The following is a 24308-nucleotide window of genomic DNA, read 5'->3' as shown; positions in this document are numbered from 1 at the left end:
ACAGATCCGAATGGTGGCTAGTCTAGGGTCACACGGCAAGGTGGTGAGACTGTGGGACACCGGTGAAGTGCTACTTGGTAAATGGTAACCTATCTCTTTTTTCTACAGGTTGGTACTAAGAAGTGCCTTTCCTGACGTCTCTGCTGCTTGGACCGCTTCTAGAGCAGCCTCTGCTTTTGCCTTGCTTGCTGCCAGCTAGACCGCGACGACAGCACCTCCACCCTCCACCCTCCGCCTCTAGCCCAGACACCCCCATTTCTACTTAGAATCAAGAGAAAGCCTCTAAGTATCTGGCATTGCCTTAGGCTGCTTTAGGAGACAGACAGAGAGAGATTGAGAGAGAGAGAGAGAGAGAGAGAGAGAGAGAGAGAGAGGGAGATTGAGAAAAGTTTGCTGAAAAAAAAAGTAAGATATCTTCTGCCAGAAAAATCAAGGAGGAAAACCAACCAAACAAACAAATAATTTCTCGATTGTTGCTCTAAAGCCGCTGCATCTGTCTATGCCAAACTAATCAATACCAATTGCACCACAGAACCCAATTGCAAATTCAGCTGGGAGGAGATTACCTTTCAGACAATTTGCTGAAAGCAGCTTGGAAATTCTGTGTCGAAGGGTCTGCCACGTTTTCATGTTGTGTTTTGGGCTCCAAATTGGCACTGAGAATGGGTTATTGAGAGCACAAGGCTAGTTCCTGGCCCCACTTTGAAACATTGATACACTTGTGATTCTAGCATTCTCTTTAAGTCCCAAACCTCTTTCGATGAACAGTTTCATGCTGTGAATTTCTAGTGGGATCTCTTTTCCTTGATACTGACAACACAGTTTTCCATGTACCTTTAAAGAGCAGGGCTTTGGGGACAGAGAATTTCACGAGGTGACATTCTCATCGTTTCCAGTCTTAACAGTTTGGCTGTTTTTTGGGGGGGAGGGCTTGGTTTGGCTTTGTTCGTTTGTTTCACTGAAAAAACATTAACTACCTGTAAAATCTAAACATGGCTGTTAGTGTCACACCAATTCGGGACACCAAATGGCTCACACTGGAAGTGTGTAGAGAGTTCCAAAGGGGCACTTGCTCACGAGCAGACACGGAATGTAAATTTGCACATCCATCGAAAAGCTGCCAAGTTGAAAATGGACGCGTAATCGCCTGCTTTGATTCATTGAAAGTGAGTAAATATTCTATTATTTTAAGGGTAAGGTTTAATGGAATGAAGCAAAGAAAACCAGAAGGAAACCACTGGATCTCAGAATGACAATGGTGCCTGTTTAGCAGTTTAGAGATGGGGGTTGGTTTTATTGTTGATTTTGTGTTTGTTGCCTATTCTGTGGGGAAGCAAATGATAGGATTTAAAATAGAGTCCTGCTTCATTTAGGGTATTGTGGATGTCTCCATCAGTCCTGGTACCCCTGATGATTATACCGAGCAAAAAGTCTAGGTATATTTATTTTTCTTTTGGTTAAAGACAAGTGTGTAAACAGACTGTTTCATGCATGTGTCTATATAGGAGCACACGTGGATATGTTCATGGGTGTATTATATATGCGTATAAAGATACATTGCGACATAATCTACATAAATATGGTGAAGTTGAGTCTGAGGGAAAATGAACACACTATATTTAAGTGGTTCAAATGCTGCTTCCATGCTTGGGAAAGTAGTTGGAGAATCATGGGTTTTTAGTCTCTACAGATTAAGGAAAACTATGGATAGATTATTGAAGTTTTCTATATTGTAGTATTTGGAATTTTTTATATGTTCAAGTTTGTAATATTATAAGGACAGAGACTAACCTGGTGGATATATCATCCCGCAGAAAAGGTCATTAATGCCTAGCAAATTTCTTACCTTATGCATGGCTAGTTTCAGGAGAAGCACAAACTTTTTTTGCTTTTCCTGTTGATACTCCACGAATCTTGTGAAGTATTGTGATCTTAATCACCAGAATTATTTTTTTCAATGTTCCTGAAATCCTCTCTGAGTTTTCTTAGCATTTTGTTTTATTTTTTAAATTTTGATGGCTGTTTATCTATAACTCATCTGGAGGGCCCACGTTTCATGTAGCATCTTCTGTGAGCACCACAGTCTCCAAAGATTTACTCTGAAATCCATTGGCAGATAAAGATGGTGCCAGGTGCCTAGGTCAGGTGTCGTGTTTAAAAGTGGGACTTTTTAAAGACAGTCTAAATGGACTGATGTGACATGCAATCTCAGGGTGTTTGGTGGAGTTTGTTGCAGCTGAAAGGGGTTACTTTCTGATCCATTATTTTTCAATCATGTTATAGCATTGAAGTTTAGTTAACTTTGTAAGCCTGTTAGAGAAATCCATGTGCCCTCTTAAAAAAAATGAATTAGCTCCGTAAAAAGAGTCTCATGTGCAAAATATTGCGGTTTACTTATGAGGCCTCAGCTGCAGTTGGGGTCATATCTGTGAAGCTTCAGAAACTAAACATTACTTTGGATAGTCTATTTTTAAAAATGTATATATATATATTTTCATGGATATTACTTTAAAGCTGGGGATAGAGTAGGAAGCATGTGCGCACGTGTGTGTATGCGTATGTGTGTGCACGTGTGCATGTGTGTGCATGTATGTGAGCGTGTGTGTATGTGTGTGTGTTGGAAAGTAAGAAACTGAAACAAAATCATTTTAAAACACAAAGAAGAACCAAATGAGAAGCATTTCCTTAAGTCTAACAGCCGGAACTTATGGGGCCTAGTATTTTTTTCTTCCTTTTTTCTTTGCCGGGCTGAAGGAGAGGCGACCATGTCTTTATGAGTATAACTCATTTGCCTTTATAATTTCAAGTTGACTGTATGCAGGTGGAACCAGCAGGGGTACCCAGCAGATGGAGGTGAGGGGCTCATCCCCATGGCTAGGATCCACCTGTGCCCACAAGTCACCCCAGTTTGACCCAGTTCCTGACGAGCCCTGCTTTTATCTTTGCAGACAGTTGAGGGTTTACATGCTACAGCAGAATAAAGGACAGACTTCACCCTGACTTAGATATTAAGGGTTTTCACAGAAGAGCTTCCTCCACAGTCTTTGGGAAGCACGTGAACCATTAAGATTCAGTGGCTTGTTTTCCCCATCCTTAAGTATTTTTTCGGTTATTGTTTGCTCCTGCCCACAAAATGGCCCCTTTTTGAGAAAAGCCCCAGCATTCCACCATGGCGTGTGGCACTGTGATAATCTTACCCAGTGTCACTGTCAAGGTGGTTTTCTGCTTTATTTTTCTGCTTTTTTTAGCTTGCAGTTTCAATACTTGATGTTTTATTCACAAGGACCTGAGCGGAACGGTTTGTAACTGCACACTTTGTCCTTCCTCATGCTGTTTGTTCTTCCTACAAAAATAAGCAGCAATACAAAAAACCCAAAACAAAATAAACGGGCCTTTAATTTCTAAATAATTCTCCAAATATAGTAAAGCAGTTTGGCCAGATTTAGCAAAGCAGAGGATAGTATAATGAAGATTATGTGAAATGTGGATTGAAGTAGGGCAGTGTCCCCTTCACGATTCCTGTAACCCTGCGTTTCAAGAAGGAAAGCTTTAAAAAATGCTCAGCACCGTAATTAAGCAAGCATATGTTCCATGATATCAAGTCCCAAGAAAAGCTTTGTTTGTTCCTTGATACCACATTGAATAGCCTACCTTCAAGATAGCAGTCCTCCATTGTTCAGCCTTGTGGCTACCACAGATTAAAAACATATTTAAAAATCATTAGAGACAGTCTGGTATTCATGTTTGAATACCCTACCACTGGGCAGAGTTGTGGAGTTTCGCCAAACCTCTCTCCCTCTTCCCTTCCCCCAAAATGGCTGGACCATTTGTACAAAGTCAAAATCTAAATGGTCGGAATTTTACAAACTTTTGCAATATGCTGACTTATTCAATAAAGGGTGTCCTAGGTACTGCCGAAAGCCGTGGGCCAGCCTTATGCTCAGCTCTCGAGCATGAGATGGATGTCGTCTGTGTAATCGGCTATTTTTAGAATGCTCGGAAGGCAAACGAAATACTTTGTGAGAGGACCCTGTGAAATGGTAGTACCCTTCAGCTGTGCTGTCTCTGACTTTGGCTATGTTCCCAGGTGTCTTATACCCGAGATTCTCATTGGGAGGAGAGAACGCATTTCATTGAAAAAGAGGAGAAAAGCTCAGAAAGCTGTTCATTTATTTTCATGAAAACAACAGGCACATTTCTGTATCTTAACCCGAGAAAAATTGGGCAAGAATTTTGATCTGTTTATGGTAAATTCTCATTAATTGAAAAGAATTTATTCACTTAGATTGGACTTGCTACTTTCTAATTTATCAGTCTCATGTTAAAAGTGGAGGGGGGTGGGAAATGGAGGAATGTGTGAACATGCAGAAACTGGTAAAATGAGAGACTGAAACAACCAGGCCCAAACTATAGCATCATTTCCAAATACAGTGTGTAGAAAATTTGGCTTTTTAATAAGACTTTTTCCCCCTTTAAATCATTTTGCTTTGATAATCAATGTTTTCATGTATTTTCATCTCAGGCTGACTGCTCTAAGTCTAGAACTGAATTGCTTACAAGTTGCATCTTGAGACCATTAAGTATCGCACAGTCTCAGTGGTTTTGAAAATCTGTTTTACATTGTGATGGAAGGAGGCTTTCTTATTGTTCCTGAAGGAGATACTGATAAATGGGGAGGGGAGAGATCCTCCCACTGCATGTTGTCATCAAAAGCCACGGCTTTAGAAAGGATGGATTTAGGGGCTGATGACAGGTCCCTCAGCAACCTTACCTTCCCCCATCCAGTAGCACTCGATGACGAATTTTAGTTCATCCGATGGGGATACTCAAAGGATCAATTTTAGCTTAAAGAGAAGTCTTTGATGTCCTTGAAAGATTAGTTTTTAAACTTTGAAATGAGTCATTTCAGCATGGTCAGCAAAACATGGATCTTTTCTATTACAGTTTAGTGATTGAGTTTATTTTCCTTTACTTCTGTTTCATTTTCAATTGCTTTGTTTACACAAGCCTTTTGGCTTCAGGTGGGGGGTGTTTTCTACATTTCTTCACTGTAAAACTGAAGATTGATTTTCAAGGTATCAGGCCCAAATGTGTTCCTCTACCAATTCAGTCTCCCAGCCGGGAGAGTGGCAGTGCTGGATTCTGCAAATCTCTTTGTCAGCTAGTCAGCAAGCATTTATAAGGTGCTTGCTTTGTGCCAGGCATCGTGCCAAGCATTGGGAAGACATTGAAGGCAGCAGCAGAAAGTAACTGTCTTGATCACAGCAGAGTGAGGGTCGTCAACATCATATTAGCCAGTGTTCACATTATATTATAAGATTCACAGAGTACTTTACAGATATGAATGCCTTTTATTAATAGAACTTCCCTAGAAGGCAGTTGTTGCTATTTTTCCTATTTTACAGATAGGGAAACTGAGACAGAGTTTAGGTGCCTTTTGCAGGGACTCAGTTAGTAAGTAACTGCAGGAAGATTTGAACTTGTGTGTTCTTTTCTCTGGGTCCAGCGGTCTTACCACTTACCACCTCATTGCCTCTCTTCATGCAGGTGGGCCCTCTCAATTCCTTCTCATTCCTTCCTTCCATCTTCCTTCCTTCCCTCTCATTTCTTCAATGAGGCAGGCAGGTGGTACAGTAGATAGAGTGCTGGGCTTGGAGTCAGGAGGACGTGAGGCCAGTCTTGCTTCCATCACTTAGCAGCTGTGTGACCTTAGTAGAGTCATTTGACCTCTGTCTGTTTCAGTTTCCTCCTCTGCTAAGTCTTGTTATTTTTCCCTGATTGTGAAGATCAAATGAGATAATATATAGAAAGTGCTTTGCCACTCTCACAGCATTATTATTATTCATTGTATGTAATATAAAAATAGCCACCCTTGTCAGGCAGTAAGCAAGCATTTATTAACCACCTACTATGTGTCAGATTTTGTGCTAAGACAAGCGAATGACAGACCCTGTCCTTGAGGAGCTCCCAATCTAACAGGGGTGGTAAGGTGCCAACAGCTATGTACAAACTAGCTATAAATAGGCTATATAAGAGAGAATTAACAGAGGAAAGGCATTATAATTAAGGGACAATAAGGAAAGGCTTCCTGTAGAAAGTCAGGGAAACTGGGGCAAAAATGGTAAAGGAGTGCATTCCAGGTATGGGGGACAGCCCGAGCTAATGCCTGGATTCTGGAGAGGGAGTGTCTCATTCAAAGTACAGCAAGGAGCAGCGTCCTTAGACTGAAGAATATTTGATAGGGAATAAGTAAGCAGGGTGCTATTCTATGGGGCTTTATGTAATAGAGAGATCCCGAAGCCTGCCTTTAGTTAAATCAAATTTGTAGATTGACATAGGATCAAATAAATAAATCATTAGATTTGAATTGTTAACGAAGTCATTTGGAGTACTGAATGTTTTGCACTTTCCTGTCTTTCCCCCAAAATCCTATTTTCTTTTTTACTTCATAAAGAATTTAAATCATTAGGTGGCACATACTGGGCCTTGAATCAAGAAGACCTAAGATTAAATTCAGCCTTGCTAGCTGTGCAACCCTGGGCAAGTCACTTAACTTGTATTTGCCTCGGTTTCCTTATCTGTAATTATAATAGTATCTGCCTCACATAAGTGTTGTGAGGATCAATGAGATAATTCTAAATGCTCACCATGGTGCCTAGCACCTACTAAGCCCACTCTATGCATGGGAACTCATCATTATAATATCACCCTTAACATCTTTAATACATCATTTCAGTATTTTTTAAAATAATGCAATTGTTTTCTGCTAATTTGGGGACAAAACTGTTAAATGAGCTTGGTCTTGCTTTATAAATGTTGTATGTTATGCAGATCTAGTTTCTTAGAAAAAATAATGAAAACATCTTAAGTTAAAATTATTTGTGAACTCATCACTTCCTTTGCCCTCAACCAGCTCATTCTCTTAACTTCCCTATTGTCTGTGATGGCATCACCATTTATCCTGTAACTTGGTTCAAAATATTGGTGCTACCTTAGACTCATCCCTCTCCCTCAACTACTTCATCCAATCTCTTGCCATGTCTAATGTTCTCCTTGCATAGTAACTCTTGCCTCTTGTTTCCGTTACCACTCTGCTCTTTCAGTTCCTTTGGAATTCATTAGTCTTCCCATCTCCAACTTATGCTTTCTTGACTGAACTGTTAAGGTTACCTTCCTCCAATGTACAACTTCCTTTGTTCAAGATCCTTTGCTGGTTCCCCGCAGCTTTGATAAAATAGATACTTATCATCAGGGTCTTAAACAATTCCAACCCACCTCTTTACCTGATTATATTGTCTTCCTCTTCAGACACTGTTTCCATCAAACAGTTTCTGATCCTTTCCTGTCTCTCTTAACATATGTGCTGAGCCACCATGACTGAAATTTACTCTCTCTTACATCTTTTCTTGTTGTGAGCCTTCCTTCTTTTACTGTTACATTTTACTAACCATAGAGCTGGTCAACTTGTTCCCAAATTTAGGCTCTCTCTCTCCAAACACATCTTTTCTGTCCCAAATACAGATTTGTTCTAGTTAGCTAACTGGATAGGCTGGTGCTGATTTAATCTTTGTACCCAGGCTCCCAAGCTCTTTATCAATTTTGAAGTTGAAAAGACTTGAAGAGTCATTTATGGTACCTTCCTTATGTAACTGATGAGGAAACTGAGGTTCAAAGAGGCAGTATCATTTTCCCAGTTCACTCAAAGCCAGATCTTTGGATTATAAACCTTTCCATTACATTCATAATTTAGTCAATCCTTTAGTTGTGACAAGTCACTTAAGACCCTAGTCTAAATTTTCATCTTCCTTAAGTAGGAAGGCAACATCACCATCTTGGGACTCTCTGATGACATCCAGGAAAAGTTTCAATCTACAGTTACAGGGTCTGATCTAAAATAACCACACTGCATACACAACAAAAACCACAGGGATTATGCTTGGTCGTTGACACAGATATTCAAGAAATTATATGGAAGAACTTTGGGCCAACAAAGTAGAAGCATCCAGGGTTCTGGTTTTGGGCAAACTAACACTGGCATTTCCCTGGTCAAGGATTAATAGAAGATTTATATTATCACCATCACTAATCTGTTACCTTTCCTGCTGAGCAATGTATCCCTTCTTACAGATTTAGACAAACCTTCTTATTTCCTTATGCTGAGATCCTCTTGAGGAAGTTAACAGAGTTCCAAAACCGTAAGAGAAACATAACTCAGATGTCTACTGAAAAGCAATTTTCTTTATATATTATTGTTAGGACAGATATCAGAACTCTCAGTAGGATGGGACAGTTTGGTTTGGGGTGAGTGGCTTTTTCATACTTCCTATGGAACCTGAATCAAGTCAATTTTCCTCTGTGCCTCAGTTTCCTCATCTGAAAAATGAAGGTACTGGACCACTAGGAGAAACTATGGCTCCTCCTACATCTAAGTCTATGATTCTTCTGCTCCATCACATCACAGGACATTACCCTATAGTAGCTGTAAGGTCATCATAATGCATTGAAATTTGGAACATGTGCTAGAACACCAGGCAGCAGCTAGCAGGATCTGTTCCATATAATTAGTCATTTGAAGCTTAACAACATGTTAGCATATTGCTTTTTCATTGAACTCAATGACTGATTTGAAGTAAGCCTAATTGTAGTTTTCCAACACATAACGCAGATGCATGTGTGTGTGGGTGTGCAGGCGGGTGAGTGTGCATGCACTCACCCACACACATCCACAGATGTTTCCAAAACTGAGTGGATTGAATGATCAGGTAAGAGCAGTCGCAAACTTTGGAGTAAGAAGACCTGAATTCAAAACCTGTTGTCAAGAGTTAATACCTGTGCGATCCGTGGAGGGCACTTGATCTCTCTCTGCCTTACGTTTCCTCATTGATGAGATGGAAATGATCACAAATGCACCATTTCTATCTCGTGGTGTTGTAAGGATCAAGTGAAGTACACTCGGTAGATCTTAGAGTGGTCTATAAATGGCAGTTACTATTAAAATCTCCTTGATAAGCAGATGCTAACGAATAAAACGAGCAGAAAAGCAGACAAATTTTAGCAGCACCAAGCGAGTACCCCTTGTTTCTCCTCATCTGACTTTTACTAAAAATTTATGGATAATAGGTGTACTTGATTTGATGGACAACATACAGTGTGTACATGCTCTGATATGGGATATCAATGTTTTCTGTGTTAACATGAATATATATATACATGAGCATGTATGAAATATCTGTACATTTAGAGGATAATTCAGATGACGGGAAGCAGGAGGACAAATGAGATTCATTTGTTGACCTCTGGAAGTTTTTTAGTTTTTCTATTTCCTTATTTTAATTTTGCAACATAAAAAAAACTATATTAGTAATAATGGACCCTTAAAGTTTGCAAAGCACTTTGAATATGTTAAAATTTTCATTAATTGATTCATTTATATTCCAGAACTGTGGCTCAGTCCCTAGAGAGAAGTCACTTCACATGAGAACAGTTCCTCCCCAAATATGTCAATCAGTAACTACTCTCCTTATCCAAGGTCCTATATAGGCAGTAGATGTCAGCTGTTGAACTGGACCCCAGCACTTTTTCCTGTTTGTCTCCCTCTGTTGTCTCTCTCTCTAAATAAACCTCTAATATTGATCGATGAGATCATATAAGACAGACATTAAGGTGTTCATCATTTTACCTATTGATCAAGTAAGTAGCCCATGAAAATATTTCTGAAATGAATATTACCAGAGGCATTGTCTATATACAGTGGTGCTTCCTATTGCAAGAAAGCAGTTTAAAGGTATGTTCATTTTTGGAAAAGTTTCTTAAAGACCTACTTCCCAAAGATAGAAATATGCAAGTAATTTAAGATTTTATTTATTTGAAATTTCAACTGCTTAGCTGGCGTATCAGATTCACCCTCATGAAGAGACTGAATTGGATTTGTGGGGTTCTACAAACCCTGTTACCTAGAAAGATTTTTCGCTGAATTTAGCCTTTAACACCTATTTGACAAGGATAATTTTTCCTTAATATCTCTGCCTTATATTTATTCTATGTAATTTAATATTAATTATATAAAATGATAAGCTTTTCTTAAATCTAAGACCATAAAAGTAGGGACAATTTTAGAAGCTGAATCATTTCATCTCACTTCCCATCACCTCAACTCTCCTGAGCCTATAGTCAAGAGATGTTCCTTCCCACCTTAGATTAAATGCTTTTTGATGGTGGTGACACTTTCACCAGTGGAGGTTTCCATTTAAAAATTTACGTTTTTGCAGTAAGCAATGTAGCTGTTTACTTTTGGGATTCAGTATTTCTGGGATGGCAATAAACATGGCACCTCATGGCAAGACTTAGTGACAGGGATGTGACACGGATATGAACTCCTATTTCAGCTTCTGACAAGTCATGTAATACATTGATGATTCAGCCTGACCTCTGGGCAAACTCGTCTGTTCTGCAACCTGAGAAATAAGACATGTGGCAGTGGAAAGACATCCCCCAATGCTTGACTGGGTCACTAGCTTTATTCTTTCTTTTTAGATCATCCTTGGGGCTAGTGCACCTGGAGGGTCTCTGAGCTAGGGCTCCCTGATACTTATAGACTATGGTACTTTAATAAAAGTATCTCTTTCAAGGGTATCCTAGGAGTCTTGGATCATTGGTCATGTCCATTGAATCATTCCAAGTTTATTTAGGACCAGGTGGATATCCTAGATAGCAGCCAGGGAAATTGCCATTAAATGACAACATATCTTGTGTATCTGCTTAAAGCACTCAGTCTCTTCAAAGCAGGTGTTTGTATTTAAGTATCTTTGGCCAACAAGGAAGAGAGATATTTTGGCTCCTACTCTATTGCATTGCAATTTTTGAGAAGAAAAGCCTGACAGCATCTCTCTCTCCGTAATTGAACAGCAGCCCCAGAATTTTATCTTCATTGTTTACACTTGTGAGTTTGTTAGTATGACAGGTTGATATCTTCCTTTTATTAAACTCCATTTATGGGCAAGTCATTGTGCCTAGAGCATTGTCTCTCTTGTCTGTCCGTACAGGTTTGGGGTCTTGGTCCTCAATGTGTATGTTTTCAAGATTTCTGATAAGTTCTTAATCCCTTACTGTTCCCATATAAGAAAAGCAGTATCTGAAGTTCATAGTGATGAGTAAAATTCCCAAAGGAAAATACAGCATATTAAAGCTTAAAAAAACTGACACTTTTTTCAACTGACAAATTTTCAATTTTCTGCCTAAACGGTGACATCATCAGTGATTGGAATATACTCATGACTGACAAATTACATCTCGAAGTCATCTTTCCTGTTAGTGCATTCAAAAGATCATTGGTTCAGATAGCTCAGCTCATTCAATGTTCTAAAATCTCTTATTGGTTGAAAATGAGATAAAGAAAACCTCCTAAATGGATGGAAGATTTATTCACTACAGACAGCTTAAAAAAAACAAAGACAGAACTCTTCAGTTGGATGGGCTGGCTATAAAATAGGTCAAACACAAAATGTGATTTAAGGAAAACAGTAGAGTTGAAATTAGTGTGAAGTGGCTGCAGTAAGTGCTCTCCTTGATAAGTACTGCTTTACATTCACCAATCTTTCGTTAGGAAGTGGGAACCTACAAAGGGAGCCTCCTGAGAGATCTAAAAGAGACCCTCAGGCGTTTTGGAGAGAACCATGGGCATTCTGAAGAAACCATTCTGATTTTTTCATTCCTTTGCTCAAACAAATGGAGGCTTTTGTAATACAAAGCTGCCCAGGAGAAATGATCACTTGATTTAGTGTTGGATTTTTTCATTGTTATAATCTTTTGCTATTTAGGTCGCCGTTTTTATCATGACATAGTCATAAACTGAAAAGAGGTCCACTCTAAGCATCCCAATATGTGAATATATGAACGTAAAAAAGACTAATCAGAAAATTTCTTTACCATCATTTATTTACTTGATCTCATCTATGTATCTACCTCATGAACCTGTGATTTCGTCTGGGGAATTTCTAACCTTGGTGTTGCAGACCTGAACCTGTTCTACATCTTCTGCGTCCTGAAGCTTGTGTGGACCACTGACAGATACAGTGACTTGTGTTGGGTCACATACTGAGTATTTGTGAAAGGCAAAAATTAATAAGATTCATGAAAGGTTCTTCATGTCCTTAAGTATTATTTTAAATAATAAGTATCCCTTATTTTTTAAAAAGTTTATTTAATTGATGAGGACTTTGGGGAACATGTACGGTCACTGGATTCAGATGGTTCTGGAGGAGAAGTGAGGCTGGTGACCTGCACAGCCCTCCCTCTCTTAAAACAAAGTCAAGTGCAAGTCTTGTCATCATTTCTCTGATGGCATGGTCTTCTTTGGCAATGAAGGACGAACACACACACATTCTATAAAGTTGTCTATATATGACATACATATATAATGTATGTACATATACATACATACATATGTATACAGAAGACTATAAAAGCCTTTGTGATGACATTTGTATCCAGCACACTGGTCCATTGGCTTTCTTACAGATCATAAGGCCATTGGAAACCTTTCCACTGACATTAGGCTCAGTTTCCCTTCACTACTTGGCATTTTTTCTAATTTGAGTTTTAATGCCAAATTTAAAAAAAGCTTTGATACCAAATACTTTTCCAATTCCTTTGATTTGGGAAAAGATTAAACTATCACTTCTTCTTCCACTGAAGGGGATATGGGTAATAATGGAAGGAATAATTTTACTTTGATACCAGTTGAAATGTATGTTAGGATGCAAAATGAAAATTAATTTTAAAAAGCATCCATTTCACTATCTTTGAATTACTATAGAGATTATAATCGTATCAGTATTATCATTTGGTACTTGTATGGTTTGGAATTTCCAATTTACCCAAGTATTACAAACCCAGGTAGAATGTATTCAAACATAAGAAGATGACAAGCATTCTAGAAAGTTATATGACGGAAAAAGTAACTGTGGATGACTGATTTTGAAAAGAGTTAAAATAAAGGATAGCAGTTGTGCCTAGATTAGAGTGGAAGTAACTGTAAGTACATACTGTAAATTTCCTATAGAATGGATTATGCTACTTGTCTACCTGGTAACAGGCTTCAGGTAAATTCTGATTACATTGGTCACAATGGAGTGAATGTCAGTGGGAAAACTGCAAGTCTGGTGTGGTTTTATCACAATATACAGAGAATCACCAAGAGACAGTGAATTTAATTGAACATTTTAATTGGTCATCTAGATATCTGTTTTCCATAAGGTCATAATTGTCAGATGTATATATATTTAGTAAAAGAAGTCATTGGAAGATGGGAAATGAAGGCGATGATAACATTTAAGAGAAATAATGCAACAGATAGGATGGTAGAATAATATACATCACGTGTATATATATGTGTGTGTGTGTGTGTGTGTGTGAAAATGCATTAACCTTTTGTGAAATTTTTGTTTGAAGTTTGAAGAATTGTATAGAACATTAGAATGAGGACATGAGCAAAAGAAGTAAATGATACAATTGTTTGAATAACCCATAGAACACCTCATCAAAAGGCAAGCATAGATGAACTTTCTTAATGGAGGTGACTTAATGACACAAGTGGAAAATGTGATGGATTTTTAACTTCCTAGACCACCACTTTAAAAAAAAAATAAGGTAGAGTGCTTGATAAATTATTGAGTAACATGGATGGAAATATTATACCTCAGCATGCTAAGGAAGTGATTAGGAGGCTTTGTCTTTGGACTCACTTCCCATTAATCAGTAAGAACTTGTGGGAGAAGTGAAAGTGATGGGATACTTGCAGTAGAGGAAGTGGCCATATTATTTTCGAATTCCAAATAAATATGTGAGAAAAAGAACTCTGGGCATAGAATAAATTTTTAAGTTTAATTTTGAAAAGTAGATTTAAAAAAATCAAATAAAAGATGCACATTCTCCAGTAAATAATGACTAATAATATTTAAATAAACCACTTTTGCAAACCTCAAGGCAGTGTGAAATGCTAGCTATTATTAAAATAAAAGGGAAAATGACTGTGGAGATGGAAGACTCTTGAGCAAACCTCTGAAGATATGATCAAAAATGATGCCATTGAGGGAGAAAATGGTGGGGGTGGGAAAGGAAGAAAGTCAAGTGACTGAACTCAGAAAAAGGCTTATAAGAAGTTATGGGAAAGATTATATTAAAGGGTATAAGGAAATTTGAATAACCAAGGATGAATATAAAGGACTCAAATCTAAAAGAATCATATCTGAAAAGGTAAAGCCAGAGCAAATTGAGATTTCTTTAAAAATAATGCCTGGCTCATTTAAATGGTCTCTCTAGCCCTTTTCATCTTTTTTTCTTCTACATTCAGGGCTAGTAGGAAGACAAGAAACAGGCTTGTCTTGTGATTTTATAGACTTTCTTTCATATTAGGAAAGGTAGATCAGACATATATATGAAGGAGCTGTAAAAAGGTGCAGGGCCACTTTCCTGTTTCCACATGGAGTTAGGGTTGCGTTGCTTGAGTTCCCTGCAGAGATGCAGATAGCAGCCCATCTGTGATCCCTTACCACCCTGGCCTGTGTTCTCCTGTGTTCTCCCCAGACGCTACAGGCCCCGTAAATAAAGCTCAATCCTTAAGAGGGTTTTTGAGTTATTTTGTGTTTGTTTGTTTTCATATCTAAGCTATACATATTCAAGAGGGAGAAATTGCTCAAGAGTTGTTCTTTTGAGAAATTTGACCAAATACCTGAATGTTTCTGGTATTGATGAGATCAACATGTTCCAATGAGGTCTGGAGGCTCTTCAGAAAGTGAGTGCAGCCTTTGGCTATTATCAGTAGAAGTATCAAGTCCTAGACAAGGAACAAACTGAGTACTTCTAGCTGCTACACTGGCCAGATGTCATCTGAAGGAGTGTCCTCAGTTCTGGCCCTCTCATTTTAAGAAGTGTGCACACACAGACACTGGAGTGTGACTTGGGGAGATTGATGATGAGGTTATGGAGCTTGTGACCCATTTCCTAGAAAAATAGTTCAAACGACTAGAGCTTTCTAGACTGAAGAAGGGAAGATTTTTTTGGGTGAGGAGCGTGATAGAACTAGAATTAGTGTTATCACGTGGAAAACAGACTAGATTTATTCAGTGTGTCACCAGAACATGGAATAGATGAATTGGTATTTTTTACAAATTGGGAGATTTCAGCACAGTTTTAGGAAGAACTTTCTAATAAATGGCATTAACCTCTTCTCTTTACCCAGTTTAATGACCTGGCTGAGTTCAATGAACTTGGACATCAGAAGGCCTAGGTTTGAGATCTTGTTCTAAGACCCGAGTGTGTGAAATCACTCGTCTTTGTCTCATTTTTGACATTCTTTTAAATTCAAGAAACATTTAATCATCTAGTGAGGATGAATTAAGGGTGATACAAAATTTAGTTAGGATATAATTTCTATTCCCCTGGGCCATATCTCTAAAATGGGACATATATCTATACAACTATCTATATATATCTGTCTAGTGACCTGTGTGTCTAAATACACTTACTGGATCACTAAGTTGTTGTGAGAGAAAGTACTTGGTAAACTCTAAAGGGCCATATGTGAGTTTCCTTGTGAAGTAGTCCGATCTCAGACGCTTCCAGGTTAAAAGCAGTGATACAATACTAATAACCCCACTTTATAGGTCTGTGGTTAACTCCATGAATGTTAGGCTTCTTTATTGTTCTCATGGTGAAGGGAGATCTTCATCATGGGATGTGTTCAAATCATGGCAAGAAGACTACTTATTCCTAATGTTTACTGTAGGAGAGACTGCTGCCTTTCCTAAAGCAGAAGGCCTGATGACCTTCCCCCGTAGCTTAGGACAGTGTCTGCCATAAAGGAAATGCTTAATAAATCTTTGCTCTTCACCTGCTAACTTTGTTTTAAGGATATTCTGAAGACATGCTACATTCAGAGAAGGGTGTTTTGTTCTCAGGGGACATACCTACTGGAATTAATTATTAATGCATCATTTTGCAATAATACAAATTCAGTATTTGGGAATTCAATTGCCTAAATTAGTGATAAAGTTTACCTTTGTACTCTCTACAAAGAAAGGATTTGCTAAGTAAAGTCTAGTGCAAACAAGATCAGAGAATGTGTCCAATTGAGAGAACATTAATATGAATCATTTTTTCAACATTTAGAGATATACAAACATTTCCAATATGCTCATTAAAAATGAGCCTCATGTAGTCATTAAAGCAGTGGGAACACTGCTTAGCAACACTCTATTAGAGTTACTCTAATTACTTAAAGTCATGTAGTACCATTTATTGTAAAAGCACTCCAGAATAGAACTTTCCATGAATTCCACTAGACCAGCATCTCAATTAGTCATAATTCATGTTTTCTTATTGATTGTTTTCCTTAGTTAATAGCTTCAACTATCTACTGCATATTTTGGAGGTGCCCAACAGGGAAGGAAAAACAAAGTCCCAGTTTGACTTGTTAGGTCGAAATTTGAATTTCTTAAATTTTAAGTAAAAGCAAAAGTTTGAAGTGAGTTGGTTAATCAGGACAATTAGTAAAAAGTATATGAGTAAAGTTAGATTGGAGAGAAGGCTTCAGGATATTGAGACAAAGCTGGGTTACATGTACATGCATTTGCAGCACATGCACGTGTAGGCACACAGATGTACATACACATGCACAAATGCATATCAATACACAGTCTTTTGTTGCTTAACCATCCTACGTATTCTCGTATTTTAAGTATCATGTGCATTCATCTTCAGATTCATGGTAGGACTATCACCATTTTCATTCTCACACATGAGGTTATAAAATCTTAAATTTGGAAAGCCCCTAGGATTCTAAAATTAGGCAAGTCCATGGGAATAAACAAGTTCATTCTCCTGATTTTAAAGATAAGGAAAATGAGACCCAGAATGATTTTCTCTTTGACTCATTGTCATGAGACTTAAATGATTTTATCGGAGATGGGATAGCTAGTTCATGACAGAATTGGAATCAGGTTCTGCTAGGATTTTTTTTTAACCTTCCATATGTTAATAAATACTTTTGGAAGCCAAAAAATGATGATTAAAAAATTTGTGGTAATCGTATGCCATACTGAATGAGATGAAAATTCAAATACCTATTTATTAAGCTGCCTTATAATGACTTACACTCTCTCCCTATTTTATTCATTTATGAATCCTATGCATTCATGGAGAAAAAAGATCCTTAAAAATGCTTTCCAGATATATTCTTCACTGGTTGTATTTATTTAGCTAAAATACTTGGATACATTTAGCTAAAAACCATTATTAAGGCCAATTAAAATTGTACTTCTGTCATAAATGATATATTTATAACAGGTAAAAATGCTGCCAATATTTCTAGGGAGCATAAGCTATTCTCTGAATGCATCAATATTAATTATAATAATCCACTTCATGATAACTCAAATATACAATGTTATGTTTTAAATTCTATTTTTATATAACTGATATCAAATGCATTTTGAAGATGAGAAACTTCCATTTTACTAAATAATTTTTCCTATATTAAAATGTAGTTAATTCTAAACAATATAAAATAAAATAAGTGAATGCAAAATATGAATCTTGTTTCAGATTTTATGGCATCTATGGTACTCCTTGCATTAGCTGACATCTCTTAAGTCATGTATGTCTACTACTAAATTACCTTCCATTTGAGGCTTAACATCGATTTATAATACACCATTCCTTAAAGTATTCTAAGAATATCTAAAGTATTCTTAGATAATATTTAAAAATATATCTCATTTTCAAATATATGATGACTAATTTCATGATTCAATTTCACGTATTCCCAGTTTGGGAATTTAATGTAACTTAATTTTATTATATAAAAATTCATATTGAATTTTCCTGCCTTAAGTTTTCACTATCATTCAATCTTATAACTATGAAGAAACTAGAATTCACTTATTGCAATAATAATTATTATTTTTAATTTGATTTTACAGACAAGGAAATTAAGGCCCAGAGAACTGAATCAATTTCCTTAGAACAACATGGTGCATTAGTTGGGTACCTTGTCAGTTTCTCAGTCCCATGTACACATTCACACTCGAAAGATCAGGCATATCTTTTAGACATTCGGGTGCAGTGTTGACAGAATTACTCTTAAAGGAAGCTGATGAGTTAAATTATGGTTTGGTCTACGTGTTTATCAATTAGGTGAATGGTCCATTTAGTCCAAATCACAAGCTTTGAGTTCTCTGCTGATTCAGTCTTTGCCTCCGTAGATCAGGGTATTTGGTTTGGTGAGATCATAGGATTACAGATCTAGAGCTGGGAAGGCCTTAGAAAACATGTAGCTGAAACCTCTCATTTTACAGAAGAATTGGTATTGAGGCAGAGGCTCGATGATCAATGCCTGCTGTTACGGTGGGGATTCCTTTCCTGTTTAGGTTGGATTATATGGCTGCTGAGAATACTTCCCCCTTTCCAGTTCTGTGGGATCAAGACACATAGAGATAAATTGACATGGACAAGGTCACACATGACTTTCCCCAAGTAGCAGAGCATCCTGGCCCAGCCTTAGATTCCAAATCCAGCTCTTTCCCCTAACTAAACCAAAACTATAGGTAGAATTAATCAATCAGTAAACATTTAACTGCCTACTATGTGCTAGGAACCGGTGAAATAATAGTATATAGCTCTTTAGGTTTTACAAATTTCTTTATACAGATGATCTCTTTCAATTGTTAAAACATTTGCTAATTTACTTATTTGCTAATGGGTACAATGAAAGGGAGCTCAGAGATAGGGGAGCCGTACACTAGGAAATGTTGTGAGTGAGAGTGAGTCCCAAGTGCCCCGACTCCAAGTAGAGCCTTCTTTTCCTAGCATCAGCAGCACAATGTTGCCAGTTTTTGTTTCTCTGCATATAGACATGCCCTGAAAAGAATAACGATTCCTTCTTTTAACTTCTCAGCATCCACAAGAAGCTAATAAGTATCCAGATCCCCCTTGGAGAGCAATGACATCAAGGGTTTTTATGGCTAAAGGAGATGTCACCTTAAATCCAACTGGGAACATCTGTGTCTGTGTCCTAATTTTTAATATCTCGATCTCACTGCGGTTCATTGGCTTCCAGTGGTTGCCTGTTCCAGAATTATCTGACTTATTTCTCTGGTGCCCTTTTGCTCACTTCTGAGGATGACGTATAATTAATCAGCAGTTTTTAAGTATAAAATCTCCTTTTCAAATTGTTCAGTGAGTAAAATAGCAATCTTTTCTTCAAGGCAAAAGGCAAACAAAAAATCAAGGCCAGATTCCTTAAATTTTCCTTGTAGATCCATTGGGCTCTATATCTTTTTTTTTAATCAGCAGAATTCAGTTCCAGGTGGATGCTGTTCCTTTTTCAGAAAAGTGTCTGGTACGTTCTAAATGTTTATCGATTAATTCTCACCTCACCACTTAGGGTGTTGAGTCATTGAAATAGGATTATAAATCTAGCAATTGAAAGCCTGTATTTAACAATATACAGCATGGGAGGGATGACCATGAGCAAACTCTTGCTTGCTTTTGGATATATCCTGGAAATTTAAAGATGAGCTTCTCCGTGAGTTTGTTCTCAGTGTATCTCAGTATATCTGTGTGCTTATGTTGCTTGTTTCTGACTCGATTTTTTGGTCTGGGAAGCAGGTATGTAAAGAAACTTAGATCATTTGCCTCTTTTGAATAAAGAGCCAGGCACCAGCTGGGTTCTTAGATTTCTTCATGACTGTCTTGTCTGATCCATTCTAATTGCATTCTACTTGATCTCCCAGCCTTCAGTATTTTCTCTGTCCCGTGTTTCTCCCACACATCTGCTCTCCTATTGCTTTGTGAGAATCAAATGGGATAAGAATTGTAAAGCCCTCAGCACAGTACCTGGAACCAAGTAAGCCCTTTGTAAGCCCTCTTTTCTTCCTCTTCCTCTTGTCCTCCTCGTCCTTCTCCAACACCACCGGTCTAATTATGCCACTCTCCTGTCAAATCAGGTTTAGTGCTGGTGTTCTTATCCTGTATTCTATGATCTTTTAAACATATACATGAGTAACTATATTTCAATATAATTGCTTTCCTTTGTAATCCTATGTATTTTATTTTATGCATTTAAAAGCATGGTTCTGATAATAAATACAACAAGTTAGCAATAGCTAGATTGCATATGTAGCACCTTAAGGTTTGCAAATTTATCTCATTTTATTTCGCATATGGCATTGTGGCTGGAACATAGTAGGCACTTACTAAACGCTTATTTACTATTGGCTTTTCTCAGAACAACTTTAGAAGATAGGTACTATTATTCTCACTTTACAGATGAGGAAACTGAGGCAAAGAGAACTAAGTGACTTGCCTAAGTTCATTACTAAGCTAGTAAGAGTATGAGGCCTGATTTGAATTCAGGTCTTTTTGCCCCTGGGCTGGAGTTGCTTCTGTTTTGCCAGGATGACAAGGGGGTCCATGGTATGCAAAAATGGTTAAGTCTTCTCAAGTGTTTCTCGATTGCTGGCAGAATCAAATGGAAATTTCTCTATTTGACCTTTAAAATCCTTCACAAGCCTGAGTCAGTGTACCTTTGCAATCTTGTTAAATACAACTCAGCTTTATGCATTCTGCAGTCCAGCCCAACTGGCCCTCTTACTGTTTTTCAGACGCAACACTCTTTATCCCATCTCCACTCCTTGCCACCTGCCTATACAGCCGTCTTACCTTAGCATCTCCTCCTCTTCAGTACCCTAGATTTTTTTAAAAACTGCATTAAGCTCCATGCTCTCCACTTTTTTGTGGATGTCTTTTCTCTTTCTATACAATGTAAGTTCTTTGAAGACAGGTTCTTTTCCCATTATTTTTCTTTGTCATCACAAAGGTCTAGCATAGCTTAATAAATTCTAATTGAGATTGAGACTGAAAATTGATTGAGACTGAAAATACTCAGTTTAACAAACACTTAGGCAGATTAATTTTTTTTGTTTGCATTCTTCAAGGTAATTAAGTTATCAAATGGAATTTTTTAAATTGTTCAATTGAGTTTTTTTTAAACTATGGATTCTGTGACTTGGTCAGACTGGCTCGTAGATGCTTGTTGGGATGCAGCTTGAAGTTCTCTGACAGGTCTGCTCTTTGTAGGAGGTATGCTGAAGTCTATTTGCACGTCTGGGTTCTTCAGTCTTTTGGGTGTTTTCTGACTGTCTAGACCACATATTGAATTTTGCTGTTTTCACATATTTTGGAAAAATAAGTTATTCTTCAAAACCTCCTTGATGAATAGTTTGTTCATCTGCTTAAGACGAAGGGAAACAGTCTAACAGCATTTCACCGCAATCACAAGCTTTGAATGTCTACCTCTGGAGACTAGACTTGGCATTTTGTTTACCATTTAATTGTTAGAGAATAATTTCCAAAGTTTATTTTCTTTCACAAGAGAGAAATGGGATGAATGGTGTTCTCATTGGGAAATTCTAAGGCGCTTTTCAAAACGTAATCATCTTGGGAGTGTGAGAGCTGTGTTTACTGCACTACTTTAAATAATCGTGAATATGAAACATGTAATTTGATCATTTCCCAAGCATTCTGGTGGTTAGAGAAGTTCATTAGAAGTAGAGAAATGTAGTTTCTTGATCAACAGAGATGAAAATAGCCTTCATATCGCCCTTGTCATGAATATTGTCACATTTCACCCTCACAGCAACCCTGGGAGAGAAGTATTATTGTCTCCATTTTACAGGTGAGAAAACTGAGACAGACAAAGGGAGGTTAAGCGATGTTGCTCAGGTTCACATAGTTAGTAGTATTTGAGGCTGGATTTGAACTCAGTTCTTTGATTCTGCGTCCAGTGTTCTAACTCTGCCACCCAGCTGTTCCCAGTGTAAGTGTTTCCAGTCTAATTTATTTTCGTCTTTAAATATTTGTATCACAACCAGAGAGCAAGAAAGCAGTGACTACACAAACGGTGGGTGCAGAGGAGGAGGGGAGGAATTAAATAGAAAAACTAGGTGTGATTCTGACTTTTCTGCAGCTGAATTTTTATTCATCTTCCGTCTTCCTTCCTTTCTCTCACTCTCATTGTTTCTTCCTTCTCCTCTCCTCTCCTTCCTCCCTTGTTTCCTCCCTTGCTTCCTCCCTTGTTTCTTCCCTTTCTCCCCTCCTTCCTTCCTTCCTCCTCCTTTTTTTCTTTTCCTTCTCATACAACACCTGTGGTTTTATTTGTGTAGGAAACTCCTGGGGTACCAATTTCCTTTTCATAATTTAGTTCAGCAGCTGCTTCTTCACCTGATTATCGTCTTAGGGAGATACTGTGGGGTTTTAAGATAGTAAAAGACTTTCTCAGAGTTATGCAGCCACTAGTGTCAGCTGCTGGGAGAAATTGAACTCAGGTCTTCTTCATTCATTCATTAAATCAATCAGTCAGTCAATAAGAATGTATGAAGTACCTGCTGAATGCCAAGCACTGTTCTATGTACTGGGATTACAAACAAAATGAATCATACACTCCCTCTTTTTGTAAGCATTGGTTCTGAGGTCTCGTCCTCATCCACTGCACTTTCCTATCTCTCTCTCTTCCCTGTTCCCAAGTATGAGAGTCTCAAGTTTGAATGACGCTGAGATCCAGAAATGTTTTGGTCACAAGACAGCAAACATTAAATGCTTACTATGTAGAAGACACTGTGAGAAAGGCGATACAGTCCCTGTTCTCAAGAAGTTCTAGTCTAATGAGGACATTAGCGAGTACATACAAACAGTATACATAAAGGATAAATTAAGCATAATCAACAAAAAGAAGGGATTTTTTAGGCCATCCTTTTCAGTTAAATGCTCAAACTTAAGAAAGTTTATCTCCATTTTACCATTCTCCAGCTTTGAGACTTCCCCCCCATTCCTAGAATTGTCCGATTTTCAAACTTATTGTATGGAACATGATATTTCTTGTGACAATTTGTTGAGAGACTTTTCTGCAGATATCTTTTACTTAGGGAAAGGTGGACAGGGCCCTCCTGTTTGGGGGCCCACTCCCACCCACCTTACTCCAACTCCAACTCAGCATGGCTCAGGAATGAGGGGAAACTCTTCCTTACTTACTCCAGTCCTTTGAAGTCATCAAACTCGGCTTCTGACAACTAGTAGCCAAGGACAAATTTCTTTTGAAGCTGAGATGCATTAGGGATAGACGCCCGGACTGATAAAACTCTCACAACATAATGCAGAGCAGGTCTTGCCAATTTGCATTCAGTCTGACAAAGAGCCAAGACTGCTAAAGGAGAATGCAGACAAGCTCAGTTTCTCCTCTCCCAGCTGCTGGGCCTTCTTTAGAGGAGAACCCAGGTCACTTACTCTGCATCTTTGCATCACATCGCTGATGCTCATGTATTTGATGAAAGATGATCAAAAATAAGTGTCCCTGTCTATTTTCATAATCATAGAGTAATCGAGGTCTTTACTTAACTTTCCATTTTGAAAAGAAAAGATGCTTCACCATTTGTACCATAGGTTTTTGTTTTTGGTTTTTTTGTACCATAGGTTTTTAAGCTGCTGGAACAACATTCCTCGAATCATTTTTGCTTTTATCTTTTACTTTACCTGAGAAGCCATTTCACATGTTTTGTTACCCATGAATGCAAACATAGTTTGGACCATCCATTTTTCAATGGATATCCAATACAAAGTCTTTCTTTGCTTTCATGCTGGTCTTCCCACCTACTATTTCATCGTTATAGTTTAAAGTCATGTGAAAGACTCTTTTAAAATGTTTCAGATACTTAATATCCACATGCTGCAAATCTCCTTCTTCTTGACTAATTGCTAGGTCAAAGTTACAATATCTTTTTATGATTTGCTTTGTCTCTGACTTGAGGTCACAGTTTTTGATTTGGAAGGAATTGCTTCTTCTCTCATTGTATAGCCTTATCTTATTTTTTTTGAGTGATAGTGTTTTATTTAGTTAAAAATGTCTGATGTTTCTTTCTTTAGGAATGCAATCAAGCATCCAAGTCCATGGCTTTTCAAATCCCTCCATCTCCTCCCCCATTACTTCTGGAAGACACGTCTTTTGCTTTTCTGCTTTTTTCCCCTTTCACTTTTTGCAGATCACTCTTTTTCCTCTTGACTGACGGATTTCTTTTATTATCTTTTAGAAATCAACCAATTCCAGTCTGATGAACTGATTTCTCAATGTTGTCTTTGTCAGGGTCATTTCAAAGAGTTTGCCTAATTCCAACTTTGGCAAATGTCCTGCTATTAGAAATAGAATAATGTGGGAATTTTTTCCCCAGAGTTTTGGAAAGAGTAAGTATTGGGAGGGATTT

At 37.8% G+C, this 24308-nt stretch overlaps 1 protein-coding gene across 11 annotated transcripts in view; it reads left to right on the top strand.

Moving 5' to 3' along the window:
• The window catches only part of MBNL1 (muscleblind like splicing regulator 1), a 256785-nt gene that overhangs the window by 78386 nt on the left and 154091 nt on the right, over positions 1–24308 (top strand). For 8 of the 11 annotated variants that reach the window (XM_072618700.1, XM_072618704.1, XM_072618703.1 and 5 more), the window contains exon 2: positions 109–1166. The exons of the other annotated variants lie outside the window; for them this stretch is intronic. In XM_072618700.1, the coding sequence (XP_072474801.1) occupies positions 993–1166 (174 nt within the window). In that variant the 5' untranslated portion in view covers positions 109–992. The remainder of the gene's footprint in view (positions 1–108; positions 1167–24308) is intronic. 11 annotated transcript variants of the gene reach the window in all.

This window comes from Notamacropus eugenii, chromosome 6, assembly GCF_028372415.1.
Source record: "Notamacropus eugenii isolate mMacEug1 chromosome 6, mMacEug1.pri_v2, whole genome shotgun sequence".
NCBI classification, from domain to species: domain Eukaryota; kingdom Metazoa; phylum Chordata; class Mammalia; order Diprotodontia; family Macropodidae; genus Notamacropus; species Notamacropus eugenii.
Note: the sequence above shows the minus strand (reverse complement) of the source record. Positions and strands in the feature narration are given on the sequence as shown.